Below are 16,990 nucleotides of genomic sequence, written 5' to 3'. Positions count from 1 at the left end.
AGATTGTCATTGAGCTAACATCTATGCCGATCTTCCTCTATTTTGTATGTGGGATGCTGCCTCACCTTGGCTCAATGAGTGGTATGTAGGTCCATGCCTGGAATCTGAACCTGCAAACCCCAGGCTGCTGAAGCAGAGCATATGAATTTAACCACTATGGCATGGGGCTGGCGCTGAGAGTTCATTTCTTAATTGTTTGAATATCTACCTATAGCTTGTTATTTTTCTGTATATGTGATAATTTCCAATAGGAAGAATTTAACTGCCTGCTAGGCATATCTATCTCTGATGGCACAGGAGGATAGACGGATCAAAGAAACAGAAAAAGAGGCCCTGAAATACAAACTAACATAAATCAGAACTTATTACAGAATAGGCAGATAAAACAACGATGAAATAAGCAGGTGCTGAGTAAATGGTGCTCAAATAAGATGTGCGTGTGTAGGGGATTGATTTGGACTCTCAATTTATACCTCATTGCAAAAGAAATTTAAAATGGATTTAAATTCTATAAAACAAATTGCAGAAAATTGAAAAAGAAAAACATAATAAAATATCTATAAACTTTGTAGAGGCCAGTTAATTTTCTAAAATCAGAAATCAAAATAACCAAAAAGAAGATGACTACAAACACATTAAAACATACATATTAAAGATGCTAATCAAAATTAAAATTATAAAGTAAAAACACCATCTGGAAATGGATAAATGTTTTTATTTCACAAAGTCCATAAAAACTGACTGAAAAAATAAGGATGGTAATAGATAAAAAGTGTAAAATATAGTAGGGAACAAATTAAAGACAATAGCACCATTAAGGTGAAAATGTCCACTCTCACAAGGACTAGATATAGTGATACTAACACAATTCAGTGTGCCAAGAAATCATCCTAAAATTTATTAGGGATAGTAACGGCATTCAAATTACGTAAGGGAGAAAACGTCCATATTTTTTAGAACTACATATTGAGGTTGTACAAAGGTGAAATGACACAAGGCCTTGGATTTATTTGAAAATATCTGAACAATAACCACTGGGATATAAGAAGCACTGGCATCCTGGCTGCTCCTCCAACACAGCCAACGCACACCTGCCCCAGGGAGACTTGAATATTTGGTTTTCTCTCTCTGGAATGTTCTTCCTCCCAGTAACCACATACAATGATTTACTACAGTGTTTCTTCAGGTCTCAGCCCATGCCAACTTACTGGAAAAAGTTTCTCTTACTATGCCACATAAAATAGCACCCACAACCCCCTTTCTTCCGTTTTTCTTTTTAGCACTTACTATTACCTGATATCATATATTCCTTTATTTGTGTATCTCTCCCCGCACTGGAGGGTAAGCTCTGGGAACAGAGATATGCACGTTCTAGTCACTGATGTAACCTCAGTGTTGAGGGCAGGGCTGGGTACTATTGAGTACACAATAGGTACTAATAGTACACAAATATATACTGAAGGAATGATTGTGTGTGCTGTCCTGTTTTCCCGCCTTCATATCAAATCTCTCTATCCTTGCCAGCTCTAAGTTCTCAGGGAAGGCATAGACTCTATTTCCAACATTCTATCTAAAGTCAATGACATGCAGGCTCAAATCTCATCCTATGACTTCTACATGGATCTTTAGCCTTCACTTTCTGCTGAGCTCTCTATTTTATCCTCTTATGGTGGTTCTACTTTATAGAAGCTAAATACAGACATGTTCTGGTACTTGTATTAAGCTATAAATTCTGAAACTGCTTATTCCTTTTTTAATCTCTGCAGCACCTTGCAGAGTATCTCACATACATGAGAAAATCAGTAAATGCTCATTATAAGTATGAATGAACCAATGAGTGTATCAACTACAGTATCTAAAAGAACTCTAGGGGCCGGCCGGTGGCACAGCGGTTAAATTTGCACATTCCACTTCTCGGCAGCCCGGGGTTTGCCAGTTCAGATGCTGGGTGTGGACATGACACTGCTTGGCAAAAGCCATGCTGTGGTAGGTGTCCCACGTATAAAGTAGAGGAAGGTGGGCATGGATGTTAGCTCAGGGCCAGTCTTCCTCAGCAAAAAGAGGTGGACTGGCAGTAGTTAGCTCAGGGCTTCCTCAAAATAAATAAATAAAAAAAAATTAAAAAAACTCTAAAGAAAATAAGTCTTGGGCAATGTAGAAAAGAAAGTTTCAGGAGACAGTGATACTTTTTTTTTTTTTTTTTTTTTTTTTTTTTTTTTTAAGATTTTATTTTTTTCCTTTTTCTCCCCAAAGCCCCCCGGTACATAGTTGTATATTCTTTGTTGTGGGTCCTTCTAGTTGTGGCATGTGGGACGCTGCCTCAGCGTGGTTTGATGAGCAGTGTCACGTCCGCGCCCAGGATTCGAACTAACGAAACACTGGGCCGCCTGCAGCGGAGTGCGCGAACTTAACCGCTCGGCCACGGGGCCAGCCCCGAGACAGTGATACTTTTTAAAGACTAAATACAAAAAAAGATGAGAAGCTGATAAAGACCTAGATCCAAAATATGGATAGAAAGGAATATCATTAGAGAGGGTGAAAGAGGGCACCAGCTGGTTAGAGTTGGGAGAGAAGTATAAGAGGAGAAGAGCAGGCAGAGTATGTTAAGTAAGGGGAAACAGTCCGGTCATTTGAAAGCGCGTGCTGAAAAGGCTTACTTTTGCACAGCAGACCTAATGCTTTTAAGAGGAGCTTTACAGACAGCATCTCAAAGGAGCAGTGTCTCCACCGACAAACTCGGTTGTTACCTGCTGGGCCTCACTTACCTGGCCATTGGCCTCTTGTAAGTTCTCTGTGAACCAACCAGGGCTCCCTGCCCTGCTCCAAGAAGGAGATCACATCTGGTTTAGAAATAGAATGTCCTGCTTGCAAAAGAAGTAATGAGACAAGTTTACGATGAGAACGTCCCAGAATTCAAATGCAGTCCCTTCATTAAGAAAGAGTCAAAGAAAGGTATAACAGATTTATGAAACAATAGAGGATTGGAAACTTCACACATAACTCAATGCAGCTTCCTCTTTCTAATCTGCAATATTAAAAACATTCCTCTGGGAACAGGATGTAGAAATCCAGCTTGTTATTTGCAAGGTAGGTGAGCATTTCACAATGAAGGAAGTAGACCTTCTGGGGGCAGAATCTGAATGATTATGGACAGATGTCCTTACCCATTGAAACCAGGTTGCTGTAATTCTCCAACATCACATCTCTGTATAACTGTCTCTGATCATCATTCAGGCATTCCCACTCCTCCTGAGAGAAGTCTATGGACACATCACTGAACATCACTGACTCCTGGAACAACAACCATGTATATGACTTGATTAATAAAAAGAAGTGCTTTTGTGAAGGAAAGAGAGAAGAGAAAAATAAAAACAGAGGAAGTGAAAAACAGCAAGCATACAGAGTGGGACTGAATGTCTGGAATGCAAGTGGAGGACCGTAAACAAATACGCATGACTGAATCACCATGCGTCCACGTCACTGTTTCCTCCAGACAAAACTGCCTGTGTAAGGTGGGACATGTCCATTATGCAAAGAAGTCTGGGAAGGTACAAAATTCAGCTAATAGGAGTTTCTCAATTAAATGAAATAGCATATACAAATGCCTAGCACAATACTTGTCACACAATACATCATCAACATGTGAGCTTCTTCTCTCTCCTCTTTTCCCAAATAGCTAAAAGTAAACTTTCAGAATAAGGGATAAAGAGAAGACATTAAAAAGCAGCCAGAGGAGAGTAGGTCACATAAAAGACATCAAGAATCAGAGAGGCAATGGGGTTCCCAACACTAGCACTAAAAACGAGAAATAAGAACAATTCTTTAATATTCTGATGGAAAAAAGAAATTCTGATCTAGAATTTTATAACCAAACTATCATTCTGTTGTGAGGATTGAAAAAAGACATTCCTAGACACAGAAGGACATAAGCGCAATTTTCTTAGGAAACTACTAGTGATGTGCCCCACCAAAATGGAGGAATAAACCAGAAAAGACGAAGACAATGGAATTCAAGAAAGAGGTGAATTAAAACAGGAGAACAGTGGAGGAAAATCCCAGGAAAACAAAAAAAGGAAAGTCTTGGGAAAACTGCGGCAGGCCTAGAGAGTAACCAGATCAGACGGGAGCAGGGCGAAAAAAGCAATGGGGACGGAAATCTCCAAGCTCAAAAGGAACTCATGTGTTTGACCAGATGGAAAACATCTTGACTGGCACATGGCAGTGATTCTGGAGATTTTGGATAGAAATACATGGACAACTAAGCAAAGGGGGGCAGTGTGTGGAAGCAATTAACCCCAGGAAAAAATGAAAGGTTGTGATAGAATAAAGCCACGAGCTGGCACAGCAGTGAGTGATATTTGTAGTCATAATATTATGTACACTATTGATTTAACCCAAAATTGTGATATAATTATTCATAGAATCAGAGGAAATAAAGGGTATAATACAGGAGTACAATGTCCCTTCTACTATGCAGTAAGTCAAGAGATAATGAGTAAAACTGATTCATCAAAAGATAGCAATTAAACCATATTCAACAGGTGAGGGCAGTCACCTTTTGGGAGCAGGGCTGGTGATGGGACAAGACTGGAACTGTACTACTTCACTTGTAAACGTGTAAAATGACTTAAAAAATATTTTATCTTAGAAAATTAAATTTGCATATCATTCAAGATTTGATCCATTCTCATATCACACACACTATTATATGATAACAGTTACTCCTTGTTACAACAAATTCTTTTCATAAGCATATTTTTTTCACTGAATAATATTCTATTATATGGATATCAATCGTAACTTTTCTTTTGCTTTCAGACATTGAGGCTGCAGGTGATCTTTAAAAACCTCTCCAAAACCGGCCCAATATTACCTATAACCACCTATTGCTTAAATGTAAATCCCCTTTGTTCCTGAGTTACAGGAAATTGATGGATGATCCAGATTTGCACAATGGCATTATGATGACTATGCATCATGAATGATCTGGTGGGGCGTCAGAGTTCTGTACTGATTACTAGTCATACTCGCAAACCTGAAAGGTTCATACATCAGGAGATCTTCCCATGTATTAAGACTGAAATCAAACAGAAACATTCCACATATTTTCTTATTGGAAAATCTAAGTCTGTAGAGATGATTAGGGCTTCTCCCTACGAGGTGTCCCTAATTACTCATCTCCATCTTATCAAACCACTGTCCAAGCAAATTAGATTCATCAACAAATGGGAAATACATGTCTGTTCTATCAAGATTTCTGGCAGAAGTCTGAGATAGAAGATGCTGCTTGGGGCCGGCCCAGTGGTGCAGCAGTAAAGTGCGCATGTTCCACTTCGGCAGTCCGGGGTTCGCTGGTTCGGATCCCGGGTGCGGACATGGCACTGCTTGGCACACCATGCTGTGGTAGGCGTCCCACATATAAAGTAGAGGAAGATGGGCATGGATGTTAGCTCAGGGCCAGTCTTCTTCAGTGAAAAGAGGAGGACTGGCAGCAGTTAGCTCAGGGCTAATCTTCCTCCAAAAAAAAGAGAAGATGCTGCTGAAGGACTTACTAAATGAGTTTGTAAACATTATTTAAAAGAAGAGGGAACTGGGGAGGGCACTGGGTTGCTTAGGAGGAAAGAGAGGTTAGGTTCCTGAAGGGGAACCATGTTAACTAGTATAAAAATATTTTTTCCAGGAGTGGCGCAGTGGCGTAGTGGTTAAGTTTGGCGTGCTCCACTTCAGAGGTCCAGGTTCGTGAGTTTGGATCCCAGGCACAGACCTACACTACTCATCAAGCCAAACTGTGGCAGCAACCCACATATAAAATAGAAGATGGGCACAGATGTTAGCTCAGGGCCACTCTTCCTCAAGCAAAAAGAGGAGGATTGGCAACAGGTGTTAACTTGGGGCCAATCTTCCTCACCAAAATATATATATATATATATATATATTTTTTTTTTTTCCCAAACCTGGTCTCAATCAGGCCTTCTTTTTACATTATATAATTCATAATCTTTTTGTGGGAACAAGTAAGGATTCTTGATGAAATCCATAAGCAATTTTCTGATGGATTTTAATCTGCTTAAGACCGCTTCAGAGAAACTTGTTATCCAACCACTTGGCCCTCTAACAGTTATCTGTAAGTTAAGATTGTAAAGATCTTTAACCAGACATTCTTTACTTTTTCCAACAATGATTATCTAAGCACTTCTTTTTTCCATAAATATCTCCAGCAAGACAGCAATTCTGAATTGGCTTAAGAAACTTTTTTCTTTAGAGTAAGGGTAAGCGAACTTTGACACTGCTTATAACCAAACTGTCTGAAAGCTTTTGTTTTGCTTTCTTTAAACACCAGAAAGCATCATGACGAGGAAAGCAAATGTTTACATGTACTAAACGTACAAATGACTCTATATGAGCAAAAGTAAACAGCATCTCACCTGAGCCATGGCTTTGATACTTGCAGAAAAGTACCAGTCCTCCTCTGGGTCCTCTTTTAGAAAACGGCAGAGCTGGGGGAGCAAAAGAACTACATAAGATCCCACTTGCCTCACAACTCCCAGAATGATCATTTCTCCTCGGTTCACTTCACACAAACACCTGAGGGGGATTAGTGAGAAGAATGGGCAAATCTCTCGTTATCCTCAACTCCAAAAACCTCAAGTTTTGACTGGAGCAGGACAGATTTGGACAACCCGAGATGGTTTGGAAAACATAGCTTATATGTATACATGAATACACACAAAGATAAAATTTTTTAATACAAATTTTAGCATATTATACACACTGTTACACATACTGTTGTTTTTATTTAATATATCTTGGCTCGGATCCCAACTAGTACATACAGAGCTATATAATTCTCTTAGCTATGTTGTATTCCGTTAAAAGATAGACTTTATTGAACTAATTTGCTGCCAATGATCATTTGGGTTGTTTCCAGTCTCTCACTATAACAAACAATGCTGTAATAAATATTCTTGTACATATACCATTTTACCTGTACATGAATTCTGAATAATTTCTAAAACTTGACCATATGCATTTTAGTTTGGATGTACATTGGTTAAATCAGTTTTCAATGATCTTGGATTGTACAATCAGGGTCCCAAGTCCTGACCAAGAAACAACTGATTGATAAACCAGGTCCTCTAATTTTGCCTAGTTGAGAAGACTCAACTTAAATCCAGAAAAGTAAACAAAGCCATATTACTGAAACTTTAGGAAGATATTAAAATTAGCATAACAATAGGAAGGAATTAAAAAGTACAGGAAAAAACGTAGAAATGGATTAAACCCACATCACTGATGCTTTAGAATAGATTTTGACTCTAAGTGTAGTAATAAAAATTGTAATAATTGTGTATATTCTGTGTGCTTAAGACATTTAAAATGTGCAAAAGAGTAAGTTATACTAAAAGACTATTATTAGTCTAAATTGTTTAAAGGGAGTAACTAAATCTGTGATTGATGTTTAAATGTTTAAGAAAATTTGGGTTTGTTTATTAGATGTAGAATATAATAAAATGAGCATTATAAAACTACAAAAGGCAGTGAGCATTCCTCTCTAAGTACAAAGGTCCTTGATCATTAAACAATTTATCAACAATTTCATGCAAAACTGACCACCGAGGAAGCAGCACCATGTTGTTAATTATTTGATGGCTTCTACCCTTAGGCACTCACTACATCCCCCCAGGAGTATACATATTCCAGGAAATGAAAACCAAAGTAATCCACAAATTTCTCTTCCTTAAAACCTGAAAGTACTCCTTTAATATTATTATTGCTATTTATTAAGTTTTCAGTATTCTTTTATTACTCACACAGCCTCTTCTGTGCCAGGCATTGTACTAGATACTAAACAATCAAGAGTAATCCAGAAGACTTGGAAAGAGAGTTCCTTCTCCCATAGTCCTCACTTTAAGTCCCCTTTTCTGGTCCCTCCTCCTGGACTCTCCCTGGTTAAAGGGATGTCCTCATGTGCTGCATCGTCCAAGCGGAATGGGCAGGAAACACGCTTACTTCAATAGCTCCATATTGTGTTTGTCACATTCCCAACCCTCTTCATCGTTGCCCCTAGGGAGTGTCCTCTCAGGCTGAATTCTTGCATCTGGGGGATCTGCTCCTCCCTTTTAAAACCACCCATCTCTGTGGCTAAGACTGTAGTATGCTTGCAAAATGACCATGCCTGGAGTATGGAGCACTGCCAAAAGATACCACTACAGAGAAGCGGGTCCTTTGACAAGTAGTAAATAACTTAAAATTGGGGGGAATTTTGCACTCTTCTAAATAATAGACTTATCTTTTAATAAAAAATGTTTTAAATTCCTTCCAGCATTATCCTGATAATCTCCTGTATGCTAGTAATTGTATTTGTGTGTTAGTAACAGAGACCTGAAAAGCAGTTTAATTTTTCTTATATAATGAGAAGGACAGAGGTAGGTTATCGGCTGGCCTTAGCCCCCACGGTTGTTTTAGACACCATATCTATCATACAATTAAAAATTACTAGACATGCAAGGAGATAAAAACAGAAAATAGGAGCAGAACCACAGATAATTCAGATATTGGAGTCAGCAAACAAATAATTTAAAATCTCTATAATTAAAATGTTGAAGACAACCCAGGAAAAGATAGGCAAATGGATAAGAGGAAGAAATCAAACAAAATTGAAATCTATAAAAAAGAATCAAGAAGACAATCTAGATCAACAGATTAAGAAATTAAGAAGTCATTGCATGGTTTTAACATGAGGCAGACAAGCAGAAGACAGAATTGCTGAACTCAAAGACAAGTAAAAAAAAAAAATCCATGTGAAGTAGAGAGGAAAAAAGAACAGAATTGACTATAAAAGACACATGGCACACAGGTAAAAGATCTGCCATACATGTAAGTTGAGTCTCAGAAGGAGAAAATAGATTGGAGAGGAACGAATATTCGATAGACTAACTGATCAAAAGCCTCAAGAAGAGTCTCAAGAAACTCAGCAAACCTGAATAAAAATATAAAAAAAGGAAAAGAAAACAAACACATAAAACAAAAAGCAAAACCACAACCAAGCACATCATAGTCTAACTGTTGAAAACCAAAGAGAAAGGAAAAAAGTCTTGAAAGTACCCAGAGGAGAAAAAGACATTACCAAGAGCACTGATGAAAATAAGAAACAGTGATGCAAATGAACAAAATCGGGAATAAAAAAGGGAACATAATTACAGATGCCAGAGGCATTAAAAAGATGATAAGAAAATACTAATACCTTTATGTTCTTAAGTCTGGAAGCTTAGATGAAATAGACAAATTCCTTAAAAGACATGCTAAAGCTGACAAAACAAACAAAAACAACAGAACATTTGAAGAGTTAAACTGATTCCATAATTTAAAATCTTCCTATCAAGAAAATTTCAGGCCCAGATAGCTTCACCAGTGAATTCTTCCAAATTTAAGGAATAAGTTTAGTCTTACATATAGTGAATAGAGAAACACAGTGAATTCTTCCCAACTCATTTTATGAGGCTACCTATAAGCCTGATACCAAAACTTAACAAAGACATTAGAAGAAAAGAAAATTATGGGCCAATATTTCTCATGAACATACATGCAGAAATTTTACACAAAATATTAGGAAATCTAACCCAGTGAAGTTAAAAAAAAAAACAACCGTCTAATACATCATGGTCCACTAGGATTTATTTCAGGAACACAAGTTTGGTTCAACACTTGAAAATCGACGTAATTTACCACATTAATATATAAAAAAAGAAAACCATAGGATCCTCTCCACGCACAGAAAATGCGTTTGTCTAAATTCAGCCCTCGTTAATGTGAAAAAGTCTTAGTAAATGAGAAAGAGCACTTCCTCAACTTGACAAACAGCACCTACAGAAGGTGTTTCGCAGGCGTTAGCTATAAGGACAATATACAAAAAGCAATTGTGCTTCTGGCGACAAACAATTGGAAAATAAAAAAAATGAAATACCATTTACAGTTTCAACAATAAACATCAAATACGAGGTATAAATTTAACAAAAGATGTGCAATGAAAACTACAACAAATTGTTGAAATTAAAGACCTTAACAAATGTATATATTTACTATATTTATTAGTTGGAAGATTCACTATTGATAAGATGTCAATTCTCCCCCAATCAACATCCAGATTCACAAACAAAATCCCAACAAGGATTCTTTGTTTTTGGTGACAATTAACAAGTTGATTCGAACATAATAGGAAACCGAAAGGACTTAAAATAGCCAAGTCAGTCTTGAAAAAGAAGGAAAAAAGTTGGAGGACTAATACCACAGATTTTAAGACAGTGGTACTGACAAAGAGACAAAACAGAATACAGTCCAGACAGAGAGTCACATATATAATATCACTTGATTCATGATAAAAGCTCTTTGCAATTCAGATGGGCAAGGACGGTGTTTTCAGTAAGTAGTGCTGGAATAACTGAGCACTTGAAGGGAAAACAATTAACCCTTAGCCCTGTCTTTCACCGTACACAAAAAATTAATTCAAGATGCATCACAGATTCCAATGTGAATGCTACATCTATAAAGCTTCTAAAAGGAAACGTAAGAGAATATCTTCAAGATCTTGCAAATAAGCAAAGATTTCTTTTCAAGATATAAAAAAGCACTAATCATAAAAGAGAAAGGGCTAAAAACCTGCTGGAAAAATGGGGAAAGATCTAAATAGGCAATAACATACATAAAAAAGGTAAAAGAATGTTCAAGCACACTCATAATTAAAGAAATAAGAAAACACTGAGACACTATTTCTCATTAAAAACTAAAAAGCATGACCTACATCCTGTTGGCTAGGCTGTGGGGAAAACAGGCCCTCTTACACATTGTAAGTGGAAATGAAAACTGGTACCACAGTTCTAGAGGGCAATTTAGTAATACCTGACACAACTGCAAACACACTTACCTTTTGACCCAGCAACTTCACTTCAAGGAATCTACCCGAAGATATGCCTCCAGCAATACAAAAATACACATACAAAGTTATTTATTGCAGCACTGTTTCTAGTAGCAAAATACTGTACATGACCTAAATGCCCACAATAGGAGAGTGGTTGAATAAACTTTAATAAATCCATATACTGGAATATTATGCAGCTGTAAAAAAAAAAAAAGAATTGAGTATCTCTTTGAATTGTGGTGGAGTAATGTCCAAGAGATATCATTAAGTGAAAAAAGCAATGTTCAAGAGAGCACCTACAGTATGTTATCTTTAATGCAATAAAAACAGAAGGTCAGGGGCTGGACATGGCACTGCTCATCAGGCCATGTTGAGGCAGCATCCCACATGTCACAACTAGAAGGACCCACAACTAAAAAATATACAGCTACGTACTGGGGGGATTTGGGGAGAAAAAGCAAAAAGAAAAAAAGATTGGCAACAGTTGTTAGCTCAGGTGCCAATCTTTAAAACAAACAAACAAAAAAGAAAGTCATTCAAAAGAATACATGTATCTGCTCATTTGTGTAAAAAAAATACCAGATGAATAAGGCAGAAAGTAGAGACTGATTATGTTCAGGGAGTGGGTAGGAACCACATTAATGTCTTCATACTCAAAATATTCTGACATGCTACCATCAACTAGGATGTGGGGGAACCCAAAGAGTAACAGACAAAGATAAATGCATGAAAAATGAGTAACAAAACTACACTGAAGAGGGTGGCTAAGAAAAGAACTAAATGGAATAACTTTGGAAACATTTTTGACGACACACTGAAAGGTTAAAAAAAAAAGCTGCACACAAATAAAAGCTGCATACAAATACTTTACTGTCGTTAGTAAAATTGTTTTTTACACAAGTATGGGTTAGCAATTCTGAAACTACTTTACATGTATTCCAGGATATGTGTAAAAAATTATTGATATTAAGCAGGTTTCTCACTGTTGGAGAAAGGAGTTACAAATAAAGAAACGGCCAAACCCGTTCGGAGACAGCTCCCCGGATCTTCAGTGTTTCTGGACATCTTGTGATCAGAAGCACTAAGTGCTACTATTTTGAACTATTTCTCCAAGATGTTTATATAATGAACAGCCTTGGAAGACAGACAGTTTCCTTCTAGAGCAAAGGGCAGGCATGCTTACTGCCTATTACAAAGATTCAGGTTACCTAAATTCAAGGGAGAACACAAGTACCCGTGTATTTTGCATCACTCTAGGGGTGCAAGTGAGTCAGTGCAAGAAAATGTTCATACTCTGACTATTGTTCTGAGCAATAAACTGTCTTTCATCTCTGACTCAGGAGTCTCATGTCTTCTGCCAGCATTGTGAAACTGTGGCAAGCTAACTTGTTAACTTACAAGTAGGGTAAAAATCTCAGTTTTTGACAGAAATTCAAAGTTCTTGACAGGATCCTGTGGTATTGGATTGGAATTGAAAGTATCAGTATGAATCGGTGTTTTTTAATATATAAAAATAAACAGATAAATATATAAAGATGTGTGTATATACATTTGTATATTTTCAGGCTCTGTCCACTGACAGGAACTAGAGCAATTACACCTAGATAGCAATGAGCACATGCAGGGCCCAGAGCTTGGTTTATAAATTCATTCTCCAATAAAAGAAACCAGGGCTCCTAGGAGAAACTGTTGATTCCAGGGCTGGAAAAGGAAAATACAAGATGGACCCTGGAACATCTTGGTGCCAGAAAGTAAGAAAGCACTCAAAAATTGATGTCATGTTGAAAGGACCCTGGAGCCAACTTGAAGGAGTTCCTAATGGCCAAATCTGGGACAATCTGAGCAACAAACTATATAACAATAAACTCAGAGAATAATACAAATATCCATGAGTTCATAAATAAACAACTGAATAACACATGAGGAATAAGGGACAGCTCTTCTTTACAGAAGAACTTGAATTAATAAATGTAGAAGGGGGCCAGCCCAGTGGCGCAGTGGTTAAGCACAGATGTTCTGCTTTGGCAGCCCAGGGTTTGCTGATTTGGATCCCTGGTGTGGACAAGGCACCACTCAGCAAGCCATGCTGTGGTAGGCGTCCCACATATAAAGTAGAGGAAGATGGGCACCGATGTTAGCTCAGGGCCAGTCTTCCTCAGCAAAAAGAGGATGACTGGCAGCAGATGTTAGCTCTGGGCTAATCTTCCTCAAAAAATTTTAAAAAATAAATGTAGAAGGAATGATGGAAAGAGAAAATCACCACTAGGCAAACATCACAGTAATAACTGTTACAGACAAGAATTATCAATGGATGTTAAAATTAATGAGGGACTATGATGAGAAACAGTATTTTTGCATAGTCTCAAAGCATCTCCCCACAAGATACTTACTAATTAAAAAGGGAAAAATAGTAATTTTACAAAGGAGAAACCTGGCAGACAGCACCTTAACCAAGTGAGCAAAGTTAACATTACCAATAATGAGATATATTGATATCAAATAACTCCTGATACGACACACTGAGGAGAACATAACATCATTTCTGCGATCTTTTTACCAAAAATGCACAGTCTAAATTTAACCATGAGGCAACAGTAGACAAATGTTCAAAAAGGTCAAGGTCATGAAAGATAAAAAGGATTAAAGAAGCATGTCAAGACTGGAGAAGACTAATAAGACAAGACAATCAAATCCATGTGGGATCTTACATTGGATCCTGGAACAGAACAGGGCACTGATAACACAATTAGCAAAATTTACAGGAGGTCTGTGAAGTGGTCCAAAGTCTTGTATTAGTGTAAATTTCCTGGTTTTCATAACTGTGCTGTATGCACCTGAGTGAGAGTATGTAGGAATTCTTTACGCTATGTTTAAAACATGAAAATAGTTTTTTAAACTGAAAAAATTAAAAAGGGGCAAGTGGGTTAAAATACTTGAACAGACACTTTAAAAACAGGATGTTGGGGCCGGCCCGTGGCTGAGTGGTTAAGTTCGCCTGCTCAGCTTTGGTGGCCCAAGGTTTTACGGTTTCGGATCCTGGGTGTGGGCATGGCCCCGCTCATCAGGTCATGCCAGGGCAGCATCCCACATGCCACAACTAGAAGGACCCACAATTAAAATATGCGACTATGTACTGGCGGGATTTGGAGAGAAAAAGCAGAAAAAAAAAAAAGAAGAAGATTGGCAACAGTTGTTAGCTCAGGTGCCAATGTTTAAAAAACAAAAACAAAAATAGGACGTCTAAATGACCAATAAATGTATGAAAAGGCGCTGAACATCATTACACATCAAGGAAACGCAAATCACAACTGCGATGAAACTCCACTACACAACGACCAGAACAGTTAAAATAAAAGACCGACAATATCAAATAATGGAGATGACGTGGAGCAAATGAAACTCTCAAACATTGCTAGATGGAGTACAAATTGGTACAAGCACATGAGAAATTGGTACTATCTCTTAAACATATGCCCACCCTATGATCTAGAATTCTACTCCTAAATATCTACCCAAGGGAAAAGCATTTATGTGTTTACCAAAAACATAGTAGAATGTTCAGAGCAGCAACACAATTTGTAATAGCCCAAAACTGGAAATTATCAAATGTATCAACAGTGTAATCAATTAATAAATTGCAATATATCCCCAAATGTAATGAGAACTAAGTGCAATTACATTCAACATATGTACAATTGCACTCAACAACATGGATGAATCTCACAGACATAATGTGGAACAAAAGAAGCCAGGCATAAAAGCACAGGCTATATAATTCCATTTATATATGAAATTCAAGAATGGGTAAAACTAATGGTGACAGAATTCTAAATAGTGATTCTGGGAGAGAAATAACTGGAATGCTGGCAAAGCTCTTTATATTGATTTAGGAAAATGTTACTTAGCTGTATACTTCAGATTTGTGCACTTTACTGTATATATGCTGTATCACAAAAATTAAAAAAAAAACTATCAGAACCGTGTTTTGGTAGGGATATGGAGCAATGAGATGTTTCAAACATTACTGTGCAGGTATAAATTTGTGCATCCACTTTGGTAATATTTTGGCACTATTTAGTAAAGTGGAAGATACCATATGACCCAGCAATTCGACTGGTAGGGAGATAAACTCGTGCACGTGTACCCTGTGTAAAAGAATGCTCGTGGCAGCACTGTTTATAAAGTAAAATACTAGAAATAATTCAAATGTCCATCATTACTAGAAGGGATGACTAAATCGTGGTATACTTCAAAAGATGGAATACAACAGAGCAAACAAAATGAATGAACAGCTATTATATCTAAGATGGATAATTCTCAAAAACATAGTTGTACAAATAAGCAAAATAAAAGATAAAAAAGTATGGCAGAATGCATATAAAGTTTACAAACGGGGGGAAACTACAGTATAACGCTTAGAGAGATATACAGAAGTGAAAAAAACTCATACATTTATCCAATTACACAAACATCATCACAAAACCACCATGGGGACATATAGCTAGACGCAACCACAGCCAAAGCAACAGGGTCGCAAACCCAGAGCCTCAAACTGTCACGTACGCACAATCACACATTTACTAAGAGGACACTCAGTCACAGTCACACTAACCATAGATAAAACCACACCATATTTGCAAGGCCCCCCACCTATACTCTGCAGCACACGGTCATAGAATCAAACACCCAACGGGGACAAACGCTATCACATCCACCGAGTCACAAGCTCCCCACAGCCGCACACACAATGCCGCACGTGGTCCCAATCACGCACACACCATAGGGTCGCATCTGGTCACATCAGCACAGTCACAGCCTCCCAGACTGTGCTGCACACGGTAATCATCGGAACCACACACTCACCACAGGAACAGCCAGTCACAACCACACGGGCATTCACCACATACCATCACACAGACACAGTCACACAACTTCAACCTCACCTCCTCCGCCATACAAAGCCGAGGCTCGGGCTCCGGCTCCGGCCCCGCCCTCTCCTCAGGTCCTCACCGCGGGCCTTCCAGGCTTCCAAAGCAGCAGACCGCAACAGTTGCCGGTGCAGACCTGAGGGTCCCGCCAGCGCGTGACTTTGAGGCTGAATTCACGCGAGGATAACGCTCATGCCGAGGGGTCTTCTGGGAAATGTAGTCAGAGACGTACCTGTGCCGGACAAAATGGCTCCCGAGAGTCGGGATTCCTCTTAGAGTTTGGCGCGCCCCCTCGTCAAACCCCGCGCCGGGGGCGTCAGGGAACCTGGCTCAGTCTCGGGCCGTAGCTCCCGAAGAAGTCCACCCCTATGCGTTTGAAATGGGCTTCCTTCTCAGACTCGTCCTACTATTCCCGAGTTGAAGAGGCTCAGGAAGAGGAGGGTTAGTTTGCAAGGGAAGATAATTCGCACCGCCGAGCCTTCTGGGAAATGTAGTTCGGAGCAGGAAAAGCGGTGGATGGACCGCTTAATTCTCTTGATTCTTCACAGCCTTCGCCTGGCCACACTCGGGAGACTTCTGAAAGTGCCCCTGCCCCCAAGGAATCCACAGGCTTCCTGGGTCGCCGTTTTGGCCTTTGGGCGTAAGTTTGGCTTGGGGTTCCTCAGTGAATTAGAGTTGTGGGACCTCAGCTTCTGAGACCCAAAGCTCGTTAGGGAGCCGGAAGGGGAGGAGACCGGGAACCTGCAAAGGGATTGGAGAGGTGAAGGGGAGGAATCGCTAAAAGTGAAACGGGGTTGGGGAGGCCAAAAGGGAGAAGTTTCCGAAATTGCTAAGGGGGCTAGTGTTCTGTGCTCTGACTGCTGTGTGAGAGGCTGGGTCTGAAGAGAATGAGGGAGTCGTGAGGCAGACTATTCAGGAAGCGAGTAATGAGAATCCGGGTGCTGGGGGTAGCAGAGAGAGGGAGAACTTGGATGCAGGATTTTATTGGTGGGCGTGTGTGTAATTGGTAATTTAAATGAGTATCACTGTATATATGGCTGGGATTGTATTTTGGAGAGTAATCTCTGAGCCTCATCCGTAAGACGATAACAAGGATAGATCTTCTTGGAGCATCAATTTTTTTATTTTTTTTTTTTTTTTAAGATTT

At 38.8% G+C, this 16,990-nt stretch overlaps 1 protein-coding gene across 13 annotated transcripts in view; it reads right to left on the bottom strand.

The window, feature by feature from the left end:
• The window catches only part of LOC103559933 (zinc finger protein 566), a 28,293-nt gene extending 11,709 nt beyond the window's left edge, over positions 1 to 16,584 (bottom strand). Inside the window, exons 1-5 of one of the 13 annotated variants that reach the window (XM_070557566.1) lie at positions 15,859 to 16,000; positions 10,922 to 10,968; positions 6,426 to 6,497; positions 3,165 to 3,291; positions 2,766 to 2,861 (exon numbers count right to left, since the gene is read on the bottom strand). In XM_070557566.1, the coding sequence (XP_070413667.1) occupies positions 2,766 to 2,861; positions 3,165 to 3,291; positions 6,426 to 6,434 (232 nt within the window). In that variant the 5' untranslated portion in view covers positions 6,435 to 6,497; positions 10,922 to 10,968; positions 15,859 to 16,000. Of the gene's footprint in view, positions 1 to 2,765; positions 2,865 to 3,164; positions 3,292 to 6,425; positions 6,498 to 9,244; positions 9,309 to 10,921; positions 10,969 to 15,858 lie in introns of those variants that run through there. The other 12 variants (XM_070557565.1, XM_008533764.2, XM_008533763.2 and 9 more) reach the window with 12 other exon arrangements.
• Between the last annotated feature and the right edge of the window lie 406 nt (positions 16,585 to 16,990).

The sequence above is a fragment of the Equus przewalskii genome, chromosome 9 (assembly GCF_037783145.1).
Source record: "Equus przewalskii isolate Varuska chromosome 9, EquPr2, whole genome shotgun sequence".
NCBI classification, from domain to species: Eukaryota; Metazoa; Chordata; class Mammalia; order Perissodactyla; family Equidae; genus Equus; species Equus przewalskii.
Note: the sequence above shows the minus strand (reverse complement) of the source record. Positions and strands in the feature narration are given on the sequence as shown.